The sequence below is a fragment of the Hylobates moloch genome, unplaced genomic scaffold (genome assembly GCF_009828535.3).
Source record: "Hylobates moloch isolate HMO894 unplaced genomic scaffold, HMol_V3 SCAFFOLD_9, whole genome shotgun sequence".
Taxonomy (NCBI): Eukaryota; Metazoa; Chordata; class Mammalia; order Primates; family Hylobatidae; genus Hylobates; species Hylobates moloch.
Window position 1 is genome coordinate 19161904 of NW_026652284.1, and position 13214 is coordinate 19175117.

At 49.7% G+C, this 13214-nt stretch overlaps 1 protein-coding gene across 1 annotated transcript in view; it reads right to left on the reverse strand.

Moving 5' to 3' along the window:
- Positions 1 to 257: 257 nt before the first annotated feature.
- Positions 258 to 13214, reverse strand: part of KIF17 (kinesin family member 17) — a 55709-nt gene continuing 42752 nt past the window's right edge. The window contains exons 12-15 of the mRNA XM_032760911.1: positions 8082 to 8340; positions 6552 to 6619; positions 2420 to 2537; positions 258 to 1004 (exon numbers count right to left, since the gene is read on the reverse strand). Of these exons, the coding sequence (XP_032616802.1) occupies positions 826 to 1004; positions 2420 to 2537; positions 6552 to 6619; positions 8082 to 8340 (624 nt within the window). The 3' untranslated portion in view covers positions 258 to 825. The remainder of the gene's footprint in view (positions 1005 to 2419; positions 2538 to 6551; positions 6620 to 8081; positions 8341 to 13214) is intronic.

A 13214-nucleotide genomic window follows, 5' to 3' on the forward strand; every position in this document is an offset into this window, starting at 1 on the left:
CCCTTTTCTGGCCTCAGTGAGACATGGCCCTATTTTCCACAAGGGGTCTGCCTTCCTGGGTCACAAGTCCTTCGAGAATCTAATGAAAATTCAGACGCTCTTCCCAGAATGTACTCACGATTGTAGGGAGCTGCAGAAACCCTGGAGGTCCCAGGCAAAAGAACCCTTTTTCCAGAAAGAACTTCCCTGGGACAGCCAGGCCACAATGGCAGGGAGGGGCCCCAAGTGACACTGTCAGAGGGTCAGAGAAGGGGAGCTTATCTTAAAAGCAGTTTATTGGGCAGCTTAATGTGGAGTGGCCTTCCTTGGGCCACAGACCAGCCAGGGGTGGGCAGTGCAGGAAGACCTGCTGTGGGACCCCTGTGCCATCCCATGGGGCAGGGCAGTTCTTAGGAAGTGGGGCCTGTCAGACAGAGGCACAGTTCCTTCCCAGCTGATATTGAGCTTCCTCCACGTGGCAGCTGCTGCCCTCTCCATCAGGGCTGGTGAAGGCTGTGAAGCAGTTCTGAGGCTTTGAGGCAGACCAACACTGGTGGGCATGGGTGTGGGCGCCGTGGCAGGTGGGCAGACGGAAACACTGATGTGGTGTGAACAGCTGGAGCAGGCCTCTCTAAGGAGGACTATACAGCCTCCAAGGGGCTCCTGCCCAGGGCAGAGGTGGGCTCTCTGGGGACCAGGGAAGAGAATGTGTCTTCCCAGGGCTGAGGGAGCCCTCAGGCCCCGGAGCGCTGTGTGGCAGGTGGGAGGAGGCCTGGTTGGGGCTGCCCTGGGAGGGCCTGGCAGTCTCTAGATGCCTATAAGGCGGGCAGTGGCAAGCAGCCGTGCTCACAGAGGCTCACTGCCAAAGTTGCTTTTGCTTTTCTTACGCTTGGCCTTGGTGAAAGGGATGTCGAGGGACTCGAGGCGGAAGGGCCGGGGCTGGGGCATTTCAGGGGCCTGGGTGGGTGGGATGGCAGAGTTATTGCTGAGTAGGCAGCTGAGGCCTGGTGTCGAGTTGTGATGTGCTGTGGGGAAGAGGGGCAGAGGTGCTGGTAAGCCGGGAGAGCAGGGATGGAGAGAAAACGCCCCAAGTGGGTAGGATGGAGAGCCTGGCCCTGCAGCTGGGACCCCAGGCTCTGCGAGGCTGCTCTGGCTGAGGTCTCAGACCCAGCAACTGTGTCTGCATCCAAAGAGGCTGGGCTGGGGAGTTGGGGTTTTAAAGCCTCAGGCTGAGGCAGCCTGGGATCTCAAGCCAGACAAGTCTGGGTTCAAAGCCCAGCTCCACTGCTTCCTATAACCTTAGAGAAGCTGCTTCATTTCTGAGCCTCAGTTTCCTCATCTGCAACATGGGCACAATGCCAGGCACTCAATTAATCCTATTCCCCCCCACGCCCCCACCGTATTCCTCAGCTCTACCCATTCTGTCTCTTAAATAACCTCAATATATAGAACTCAAATTTGCTTTTTTTTTTTTTTTTTTTTGAGAAAAAGTCTCACTCTGTCACCCAGGCTGGAGTGCAGTGGCACTGTCTCAGCTCACTGCAACCTCCGCCTCCCGGGTTCAAGCGATTCTCATGCCTCAGCCTTCCAAGTAGCTGGAACTACAGGCATGCATCACCACACCCAGCTAATTTTTTTTTTTTTCAGACAGGGTCTCACTCTGTCACCCAGACCGCAATGCAGTGGCGCGATCTCGAATCACTGCAACCTTCACCTCCCAAGCTCAAGCGATTCTCCTGCCTCAGCCTCCTGAGTAGCTGGGATTACAGGCACACGCCACTACCGCCCGGCTAATTTTTGTATTTTTAGTAGAGACGGGGTTTCACCATGTTGGCCAGGCTTGTCTTGAATTCCTGGCCTCAAGTGACCCACCCGCCTCAGCCTGCCAATGTGCTGGGATTACAGGCGTGAGCCACCACACCTGGCCAAGATTTGCTTTTTATTGCTATTTTATTGGAAGCTCTGCGGGCTTTGCTTTCAGTTTTAAAAGCAGATAAAATGAAGTGATGCTTGATTCTTAAAAGCGTGTGTTGCATTTGTGGCCCTTGATAAGTGAAGTCAATCTGCATTTGGAGGAAGTCACAATGCTGGCGTGTGAGTCGCCAGGAAGCTGGCGCGTAACTAGTGAGACGTAAACCCGTACCTCCCCAGCCAGGCCCCTGAGCCATGCACTGAGTGCCTACTGGGGGCCAGGGGAGACAAGAGTGGAGCAAAGAGGAGACTCTGTACTGAGCACCAGCCCCCGGGCTGGGCCGTTTCCTCACCTCGTATCACCTAGTCCTAAGAAGTTGGTGTTACCCGCCTCATTTTGGAGCTAAGGAAACTGAGACTCCGAGAGGGAAAGAAGTTTTTGAACCCAGGTCTGTCTGACTTCAAAACTATCCCCTTCGTGCCTCTCCCAGTTGTGTGGAGAGGGTGGGGACAGGGGAGGGACACTCACTGAGGCTCTTCCTGGTGTCTGTGCTGAGGATCTGGCTGGCCCGCTTAGACCGGAAGTAGTTGCTGGCAATGTTTTCACTGTTGCTCCGACTGAGCAGGAGTCTGTAGCGGTCCTCCTCCTGCCGAGATGCAGATGCCCGCGGTCACGCCCCCTTGTTTGTGCCCCTAGTACAGGGCTCCGCAGCCTCTGGCATCCTGGGGCAGTAGGGGCCGCCCCGAGCTTCCCCCAAGTTGTCACAGGGCTGGAGCAGGCACTGCCCACTCTGGTGTACCCTACACCGTAGATCCTGGACTTGTGGGTGGGATCTCAGGCAGCTCGGAGCCAGGAAGTCACAGTCTCCAGCCAAGCCTGCACCCGGCCTCCCCTTCCTTGAGAGGGGAAGTGCCTTATTCTGTCCTACAAAGCTCAAAACAGGGTGTCCTGACAGCTCCAACAGGGGCCAGGGTGATACACAAACCCCAAATCTATCACGACATGTTCATAGAACAGGCAATGCGATGCTATCCTCAGCTCACAGGTACATCTGTGATCATTAGAACTGGAATCCTAACCTTTTTATCACCAAGAGCTATTATTTTTCCCGACTATTATGGACTTGTTTTCTTCAGTCTAAATCTGCCTTTTCAGGGAATTGTCTTTCTTCCACTTGACGGTCCCAGTGGGGTGAGAATTCATAGTGCCCTATACTACATCTGACTCCCACCCCGTTGTTACACAGCTGGACATGTGACCCAGACTGCACCAATCACAGAACCACATCTTCCTAAACACAGTAATTGGTCCAAGAGTAGACACATGACCCAGGCAGAGCCAATCAGAATCTCTCCCCAAGCTCTAGTTTAAGGATGCTTTTAAGACAAGGGTCTCCAACCCCCAGGCCATGGGCTGCACAGCAGGAAGTGAGCAGCAGGTGAGCAAGTGAAGCTTCATCTGTATTTACAGCTGCTCCCCATCGCTTGAATTATTGCCTGAGCTCCACCTCCTGCCTGATCAGTGGTGGCATTAGATTCTCATAGGAGTACAAACCCTATTGTGAACTGCACATGCCAGGGATCCAGGTTGTGCTCCTTATGAGAATCTAATGCCTGAAGATCTGTCACTGTCTCCTATTACACCCAGATGGGACCGTCTAGTTGCAGGAAAACATGCTCATGGCTCCCACTGATTCTACATTATGGTGAGTTATATAATTATTTCATTATATATCACAATGTAATACTAATAGAAATGAAGTCCACATTAAATGTAATGCACTTGAATCATCCCAAAACTTTCTGAACCCCCACCCGCCCTGACCTGTGGGAAAACTGTCTTCCACGAAACTGGTCCCTGGTGCCAAAAAGTTTGGGGACAGTTGCTTTAACAGACCAGACCTCTCTTCCTTTTCGATCGCCAATGGCCAGCAGCCATCCTTCCGGCCATGTGGAGAAAGCCTTCAGTTAGCATACCAAGGGAAGCAGGAACAAGAGGTGAAGACACAGGCCAGGAGTGGTGGCTCATGCCTGTAATCCCAGCACTTTGGGAGACCAAGGCGGGCAGATCACCTGAGGTCAGGAGTTCAAGACCAGCCTGACCAACATGGAGAAACCCTGTCTTTACTAAAAATACAAAAAAATTAGCTGGACGTCGTGGTGCATGCCTGTAATCCCAACTACTCTGGAGGCTGAAGCAAGAGAATCGCTTGAACCTGGGAGGCAGAGGTTGCGGTGAGCTGAGATGGCACCACTGCACTAAAGCCTGGGCAACAAGAGCGAAACTCTGTCTCAAAAAAAAAAAAAGAGGTGGCCGGGCACGGTGGCTCACGCCTGTAATCCCAGCTCTTTGGGAGGCCAAGGCAGGTGGATCACGAGGTCAGGAGATCGAGACCATCCTGGCTAACACAGTGAAACACCGTCTCTACTAAAAATACAAAAAATTAGCCGGGCGTGATGGCGGGCGCCTGTAGTCCCAGCTACTCGGGAGGCTGAGGCAGGAGAATGGCGTGAACCCGGGAGGCAGAGCTTGCAGCGAGCCGAGATTGCACCACTGCACTCCAGCCTGGGCGACAGAGCGAGACTCCGTCTCAAAAAAAAAAAAAAAAAAAAAAAAAGGTGAAGACAGACACAGACCCTGACTGTTTCAGCCCCTAGATCCAGCCAGCCATCCCTGAAACTGGTCTACTTACATGAACTAAAAAATCCCCTATTTTTCTTATGGTTGTTTGCTTTGGTGTCTATCACTTGGAGCTGAAGGCATTCTGACATAACCTCTTTGTAGTCCCAGATTAAGAATCTCTTTTTTCCTGGCAGCAACTTTCCCTTTTTTATGAAGCTGGCTCCTTGCAGGCTGAGTTGCTCAGCCAGTGATGTTTGGTTGGAATTCATTAGCCTTGGAGTGGTCTTATCATAACTGTAAAGGTATATTCTATGTGGGTTTTCTGAAATATTTGTAATGGCTTAAGGCAGAATCAGCTAATTATGGCATACAGACAAAATCTGGCCTGCAGACTATTTTTGTAAATAAAGTTTTATTGGAACACCATTCATTTGTATATTACCTGTGGCTGTTTTTGTGCTACACTGGCAGAGTTGAGTGGTTGTGACAGAGACCACATAGTTCACAAAGCCCAAGATATTTATGATCGGGCCCTTTACAGAAAAAGTTTGTTGACCCCTTGTTTTGAACAAAACTCTTAGGGTTTCTCTATTAACTTAGCTGGTAGTTACTGTCCCCAGCAGCCGCCAGAGGCCCAGACACAAGGACACCAACAGGGGGTCCAGCTGCCTAGGTCCCTCTCTGGTGGCCCTGCCTAGCCTGAGGATCCGTAAATAATAACAACTTTCATATCATTGTTCATGGAGTTGTGTCATGGAGGCTGTGCCTGCTGACCAGGCCACCCCAAGGGACTGGTGGACTCCCTGCTGGTGCCCTTCTGTCTGGGCCTCTGGTGGCTGCTGGGGACAGTAGCTCCCAGCTAAGTTAACAAACTTGAAGAGTTTCATTGAAAACACCCCGCTTGGCTGGGCACAATGGCTCACGCCTATAATCCCAGCACTTTGGAAGGCTGAGGCGGGCAGATCACGAGGTCAGGAGATCGAGACCATCCTGGCTAACACAGTGAAACCCCATCTCTACTAAAAATACAAAAAAATTAGCTGGGCATGGGGGCGGGTGCCTGTAGTCCCAGCTACTTGGGAGGCTGAGGCAGGAGAATGGCGTGAACCTGGGAGGCAGAGCTTTCAGTGAGCCGAGATCGCACCACTGCACTCCAGCCCGGGCGACAGAGTGAGACTCCATCTCAAAATAATAATAATAATAATAATAATAAATTAAATAAAATAAAATAGAGGCCAGGCGTGGTGGCTCATGCCTTTAATCCCAGCACTCTGGGAGGCTGAGGCAGGAGGATCACAAGGTCAAGAGATTGAGACCATCCTGACCAACACGGTGAAACCCCGTCTCTACTAAAAATACAAAAATTAGCTGGGCATGGTGGCGTGCACCTGTAATCCCAGCTGAGGCCGAGGCAGGAGAATTGCTTGAACCTGGGAGGCAGTGGTTGCAGTGAGCCAAGATCGCACCACCGCATTCCAGCCTGGTGACAGAGTGAGACTCCGTCTCAAAAAAAAAACAAAAAAAAAAAACAGAAAAAAAACCACCCATGCTTTAAGAACATGCATTTCTGTTGCACTACAAAATATAGGAGATAGGTCTTGCCACTGAGTTTAGAAAAAAAAAAAAAAGACAGAATATGAGGGGAAAATAAAGTGACTTAGGAATCCCAATTACTGCTTCATGAACCCTGTGAGGACCCTTTTGGTCTGAGGATTACCAGCAGGAAACCAGAATGTGCTGCTTGTCCTCTGAGTTTGAGGCTCAAGCCTCTGTCCTCCACTGGCAAGACGGGCCACCAGGAACCATCCACTTTCCCTTGGTATTTATGACTGTGAGTACCTTTGAATGAAGGCCAGAGGGGGTTGAGGGTCTAGGTGCCAATGGAGGGACGTGAAAAGGATCCAGCCTTGGCCCCTTCTTTAATCCTTAGGCGGGAGGAAAGTGGAAGACCAGCTCTCTGCAGTAATGCTGACCCACGGCACTGGGGGCAAAGCCCTCCCAGCCCCCGACACCCCACTCCCTCTCCCGGGGTCCTCACCATGTTCGGCTCGCCGTTGTCTGCTGCAGAGGTTTTGTGGGCTGGTTTGTTCTGTGGCCCAGTTGAAACTGCCATGAGAAAACAAAAGCTGAAGTCACTGCTGCCTGGTGGAAGGCCTACAGGAGGGCACAGGTGGAGGTGGGGGTCAGGCCTGGCTCAGGCTTAAACAGGGGAGGACACTTCCCAGCCCAAGCCAAGGGATAATTTTAAGAAACAGACAGCAGGAGGGGCTCAGACACCAGAGAAGACCCTCATCTGCTTCCAGGCAAGACAGCAGCCAAGGGGCTTCCAGGCAAGACAGCAGGCGAGGGTGGGGACAGACAGGAAGGCTGCTGCATCCCAGAGCATGTGGGAAATGGAGCGGGCTGGGGTCTCGGCAGGGATGGTATCAATGCCATCTATAAACATCAGAGATGTCAGAGCTGGATGAACACTCTGAGCAAGAGGGAGGACTCCTGGGGGGCACTGCGGGCTCCCCAAATGGGCACGGTCAGGTCCATGGCTGGAGAAAGAGCCACAGCATGTCTGGCTTTACTCTGAGACTCATCAGAGGTGAGGAGGATTTCAAGGTCATGTTATCCAACCCCTTTTTTGTAAAGAAGCCCAGAGAGGGACAGTGATCTCCGGAAGGCCACACGGGAGGTCAGCAGCAAGAGCAGAAGTGGAACCAGGCCTGAAACTCTGAACTGTGGGTTTCGATCCATGGTCCTCCCACTCACTGCTGTGACTGTGACTTTGGACCCTCTGAGATTGTGTCCTCCTGTGTGAAATGGGTAGAAAATCTGTCCTTCTCAGGGCTGTTGTAAGGATGAACCAGTGACAATGCTGATTAGGAAAACAATAACATGCAGCAAGCACTCACTATGTGCCAGGCACTGCTGTAAGGGTTTTATGTGTATTAACACATTTCTGGTTTTTGTTTTTTGGGGGTTGTTTTGAGACAGGGTCTTACATTGTCACCCAGGCTGGAGTGCAGTGGCACGATCTTGGCTCACTGCAGCCTCGACTTCCCAGGCTCAAGCGAGCCTTTCGCCTCAGCCCCCCCAAGTAGCTGGGACTACAGGTACATGCTGCCACGCCTGGCTAATTTTTCTTTTTTTTTTTTTTTTTAGAGACAGGGTTTCACCATGTTGGCCAGGCTGGTCTCGAACTCCTGGACTCAAGCAATCTGCCAGCCTCAGCCTCCCAAAGTGCTGGGATTACAGGTGTGAGCCACCACACCTGACCTATTAACACATTTCAAGCCTTACAGCAACTCTAAGAAAGGTGCTGTTATTCATCCCCATTTCACAGATGAGGACACCGAGTCCCAAAAAGGGCACACAGGAAATGGTGCTGCCAGAATTCCAACCCACATCTGTCTGCCTCCAGAACACACCACTTTCTCAGAGTCCTGATGCATCAGGTACCCAGGGTCACGTGTCTGCTACACCCACAGCCTGCAAGGAGAGGCCCACGCTCCCTGCCAGTCTGCAGGATGGTGAGCCGTAAAGGAGGGAGGGGAGGGCAAGGGCCAGCCAAGCTCCTGACCTACTGGGAGGCTGGTTTTTGTGATGACGGGATGTGGGATCTTCCAGAAGCCGTTATCTTCGTCCCAGCAGGACTCACGCCGAATCTTCTCCAGGTTGCTGTAGTTACAGTCCCTGCGGATCAGGGGCTGCACCTGCTCCAGGAGCTGCTGCAACAGCATGGAGTCACGCTCCTGCCGGCGGATGGTGGCCAAGTAATCGATCTTCTCCAGCTGAAACTCGGACTGCAGATCTTTGATCTCCACCTCGGCTGCCCGGAGCTGAAAGCAAAGGATGACAAGCAGTGAGCAGAGAAAGATACCTCCCCTTCCATCTAACCACCCTGTCCACTCACTGTCCTGCCAACAGCCACGCATCGTCTGTTCATTGGCCTGATCAGCCATCCATTCTCATCCCCACCACCCATCCAGCCATCCTTCCTTCCATCCATCCATCCACCTCCTCTCACACCCACTGATCCTTCCGTCTATCCAGTCACCCTGCTGCCTCTCCACCCAGCATTTAAATGAGCACCTAATGTGTCCCCTGAGCCCTGCAAAATGTAGGGGAAAAGTTGGTCAGCAACCCCAACAGCCAGTCCCTCAGTCACTATCCCCCATTGTACATTTTGTTCAGGAGCCTTTGAGAAGTCCCCACATCCGACACCACAGCTCTAAAGGATATCAGAGAATCACACAAGTGACATCTCTAAGAGGACAGCAGACACAAACTCTCCGACTTGACAACCCTCACTCTCCCACTGCCACAGCCCTGTGTTACGGTGTGACAAACACTGGACCTAAACACTGATCTAAGAGTAAGACCCACCTTGATCTGATCAAGGGTTCCCGATTCTTTTGGTCTCCTGCTCAATTCTGCCAGACTGGTCCCCCTGGTCCCTCTTGAGCACAGGTGACTGCCAGCCCCAGCCATAACCACCCTCTCCCTGAGCCCCAGGACTCCCTGGTGCACAGACTGTTTCCTCAAAGAGCAGGTACAGTTTGATTAGCAAAGAAGGATGTTTGAGGCCAGGAGTGGCGGCTCACACCTGTAATCTCGGCACTTTGGGAGGCCGAAGCGGGCGGATCACTTGAGGTCAGGAGTTTGAAACCAGCCTGGCCAACATGGTGAAACCCCATCTCTACTAAAAATACAAAAAATTAGCCAGGTGTGGTGGCACACGCCTGTAATCCTAGCTGTTCAGGAGGCTGAGGTAGGAGAATTGCTTGAACCCAGGAGGTGAAGGTGCAGTGAGCCAAGATCACGCCAATGCACTCCAGCCTGGGCGACAGAGTGAGACTCTGTCTCGAAATAAATAAATAAATAGATAACTAAAAATAAAAGAAGGATGTTTGAATTTATGCACTGATACTCACCCATTTGAGAACAGCTGGCAGGACATGGGTGGGCAGGACAGCCACAGAGAGGCTGGTGCACAGGGGTTTCAACTGGATTAACAATGTTCCATTTCTTTTATTTGTTTTAAATAGAGACGAGGCTCACTTTTTTGACCATGCTGGTCTCAAACTCCTGGACTCAAGTGGTTCTCCCATCTCAGCTTTCTGAAGTGCTGGGATTACAGGCGTGAGCCACAGTGGCCCAGCCTGCTCCATTTTTTTTTTTTTTTTTTTTTTTTGAGACAGATTCACTCTGTCGCCCAGGCTGGAGTGCAGTGACACGATCTCAGCTCACTACAACCTCTGCCTCCAGGGTTTAAGCGATTGCTATGTCTCAACTCCCAAGAAGCTGGGATTACAGGTTTGAGTCACCATGCTCAGCTCATTTTTTGTATTTTTAGTAGAGATGGGGTTTCACCATGTTGGCCAGGCTGATCTCAAACTCGTGACCTCAGGTGATCCGCCCACCTTGGCCTCCCAAAGTGTTGGAATTACAGGTGTGCCACCGCGCCCAGCCCTGCTCCATTTCTTAGACTGGGTAGTAAGCACATGGTGTTAGTGGGTATAATAATCATTATATGTTTTTGTACATCTGGAATCACTCACAATAATTTTTGTTTGTTGTTATTTTTTTAGAGACAGGGTCTTGCTCTGTTGCCCAGGCTGGAGTGCAGTGGCACCTTCTCAGCTCACTGCAGCCTCGACATTCTGGGCTCAAGCAATCCTCCCACCTCAGCCTCCCAAGTTAGCTGGGACTACAGGTGTGAGCCACCACACCCGGCTAATTTTTTAATTTACTGTAGAGACAGGATCTCCCTGTGTTGCCCAGGCTTGTCTGGAGTTCCTGGCCTCAAGCAGTCTTTCTGCCTTGGCCTCTAAAAGTCCTGGGATTACAGGTGTGAGCCACCGCACCCAGCACGATAATTTTTGTAACAGTTTTCTTGAGACATCATTCATATAATTCATATGCCATTCAATTCTCACTTTGTCACCAAGCTGGAGTGCAGTGGCGTGATCTTGGTTCACTGTAGCCTCGATCTCTCAGTCCTCCCTCTCTCCCAGTCCTCAACCTCCCGAGTAGCTGGGACTGCAGGTGCATGCCACCACATCTGGCTAATATTTTTAAATTTTTTTGTAGAGGCAGGGTTTCCCCCATGTTGTCCAGGCTGGTCTTGAACTCCTCGGTTCGAGCGATCCTCCCACTTCGGCCTCCCAAAGCACTGGGATTATAGGCATGAGCCATTGCACCATCCAATTTATCCCTCTTTTTTTTTTAGTAACTTGTGCTTTTGATGTCATACCTAAGAAACCACTGCCTAATCCAAGGTAACAAAGATTTACACCTACGTTTTCTTCCAAGAGTTTTACAGTTTTGGCTCTTACATTTAGGTTTTGATCCATTTTGAGTTAATTTTTGTATGGAGTGTGAGGTAGGGGTCCAACATTATTCGTTGGCATGTGAATATCCAGTTGTCCCCACACCATTTATTGACAAGACTGTCCTTTCGCCACTGAATTATCTTGGCATCCTTATCAAAAATCAATTGACGGGTTGGGCGTGGTGGCTGACTCCTGTAATCCCAGCACTTTGGGAGGCCAAGGTGGGTGGATCACCTGAGGTCAGGAGTTCAAGACCAGCCTGACCAATATGGTGAAATCCCATCTCTACTAAAAAATACAAAAATTAGCTGGGTGTGGTGGCGGGCGCCTGTAGTCCCAGCTACTTGGGAGGCTGAGACAGGAGAATTGCTTGAACCCCGGAGGCAGAGGTTGCAATGAGCCAAGATCACGCCACTGCACTCCAGCCTGGGTGACAGAGCAAGACTCCGTCTCAAAAAAAAAAAAAAAAAGGCCGGGCACGGTGGCTCACACCTATAATCCCAGCACTTTGGGAGGCCAAGGAGGGTGGATCACAAGGTCAGGAGATCAAGACCATCCTGGCTAACACAGTGAAACCCCGTCTCTACTAAAAAAATACAAAAAATTAGCCAGGCATCTTGGTGGGCGCCTGTAGTCCCAGCTACTCGGGAGACTGAGGCAGGAGAATGGCGTGAACCCAGGAGGCGGAGCTTGCAGTGAGCTGAGATTGCACCACTGCACTCCAGCCTGGGCAACAGAACGAGACTACGTCTCAAAAAAAAAAAAAAAAATTAATTGATGACTGTAAATATGAGGGTTTATTTCTGGATGCTCATTTGTATTCCATTGATCTGTGTGTCTGTCCTCATGCCAGTACCACACAGTCTTGATTACTGTAGCTTTGAGGCAAAGCTTTGCAACCAGGAAGTGTGATTCTCCTAACTTTGTTCTTTTCAAGATTGTTTTGGCTATTTTGAGTCCCTTGAATTTCATTGTGAACTTTAGGATCAGCTTATCAATTTCTGCAAAGAAACCAGCGGGAACTCTAATGGGGATTGCCTTGAATCTGTAGATCAGTTTGAGGAGTACTGACCTCTCACCAATATGAGTCTGCCAATTCATATGAACATGAGATGTCTTTCCATTTATTTTGGTCTTCTTAATTACTTTCATATTTTTTCATTGTTTTTGGAATATAAGTTTTATACTTCTTTTTGTATAGCTGGGCGTAGTGGTGCACATCTGTAATCCCAGCTACTCAGGAGGTTGAGGCACGAGAATCACTTGAACCTAGAAGGTGGAGGTTGCAGTGAGCAGAAATCATGCCACTGCACTCCAGAGTGAGACTCTGTCTCAAAAAAAGGAAAAAGAAAAAAAGAAAAGATAATATCAAATCAGCTCCTCACACATGTACCAGGATAAACTCCATCTAGATCAGAGATTTATTTTTTTTTCTCTACCCCTGTGACAGATTAAGGATCAGAGATTTAAATGTAAAAAAGATGAAACCATAGAAGTTCTAGAAAAAAACATGAGGGAATTTTCCCAACTATGATTGAAAATCAATATGCAATAATTTTTTAATAGTTGGTCAATTTGACAAAATCTAAAAATTGAAAATTTTCATATGGCAAAAATACCATAAAGCACAGTAAAAGACAAACTGGAAAAAAATTTACAATTTATATCACAGACCAAGAGTTAACATTCCTAATATATAAAGAGTTTCTACATGTAGAAAAGAAGAACAACCACCCTAATAGAGACATGAGCAAAAGAGATAAAAATAGTTTGGAGAAAAACTGCAAATGGCCACAAAACATATGAAAAAGTATTCAACACTACTCACAATAAGAAAAATACAAATTAAAACTACACTGATGCTGGGCGCAGTGGCTCATGCCTGTAATCCCAGCACTTTGGGAGGCCAAGGTGGGCGGATCACTTGAGGTCAGGAGTTCAAGACCAGCCTGGCCAACACGGTGAAACCTTATCTCTACTAAATACAAAAAAATTAGACAGGCATGGTGGCATATGCCTGTAATCCCAGCTACTTGGGAGGCTGAGGCAAGAGAATCACTTGAACCTGGGGGGCAAAGGTCGCAGTGAGTCAAGACTGCACCATTGCACTCCAGCCTGGGCAAAAGAACGAAACTCCACCTCAGAAAAAAAAATAATAACAACAACAAAAAACTACACTGAGATATTATTTCTCACCTAACAAAGTGGTAAAAATCCAAGTTTTGGGGGCCAGATGCAGTGGCTCATGCCTGTAATCCCAGCACTTTGGGAGGCCAAGGCAGGAGGATTACTTGAGCCCAGGAGTTTGAAACCAGCCCGGGCAACATGGCAAAACTCTGTCTCTACAAAAAATACAAAAATTAGCCAGGCATGGTGGT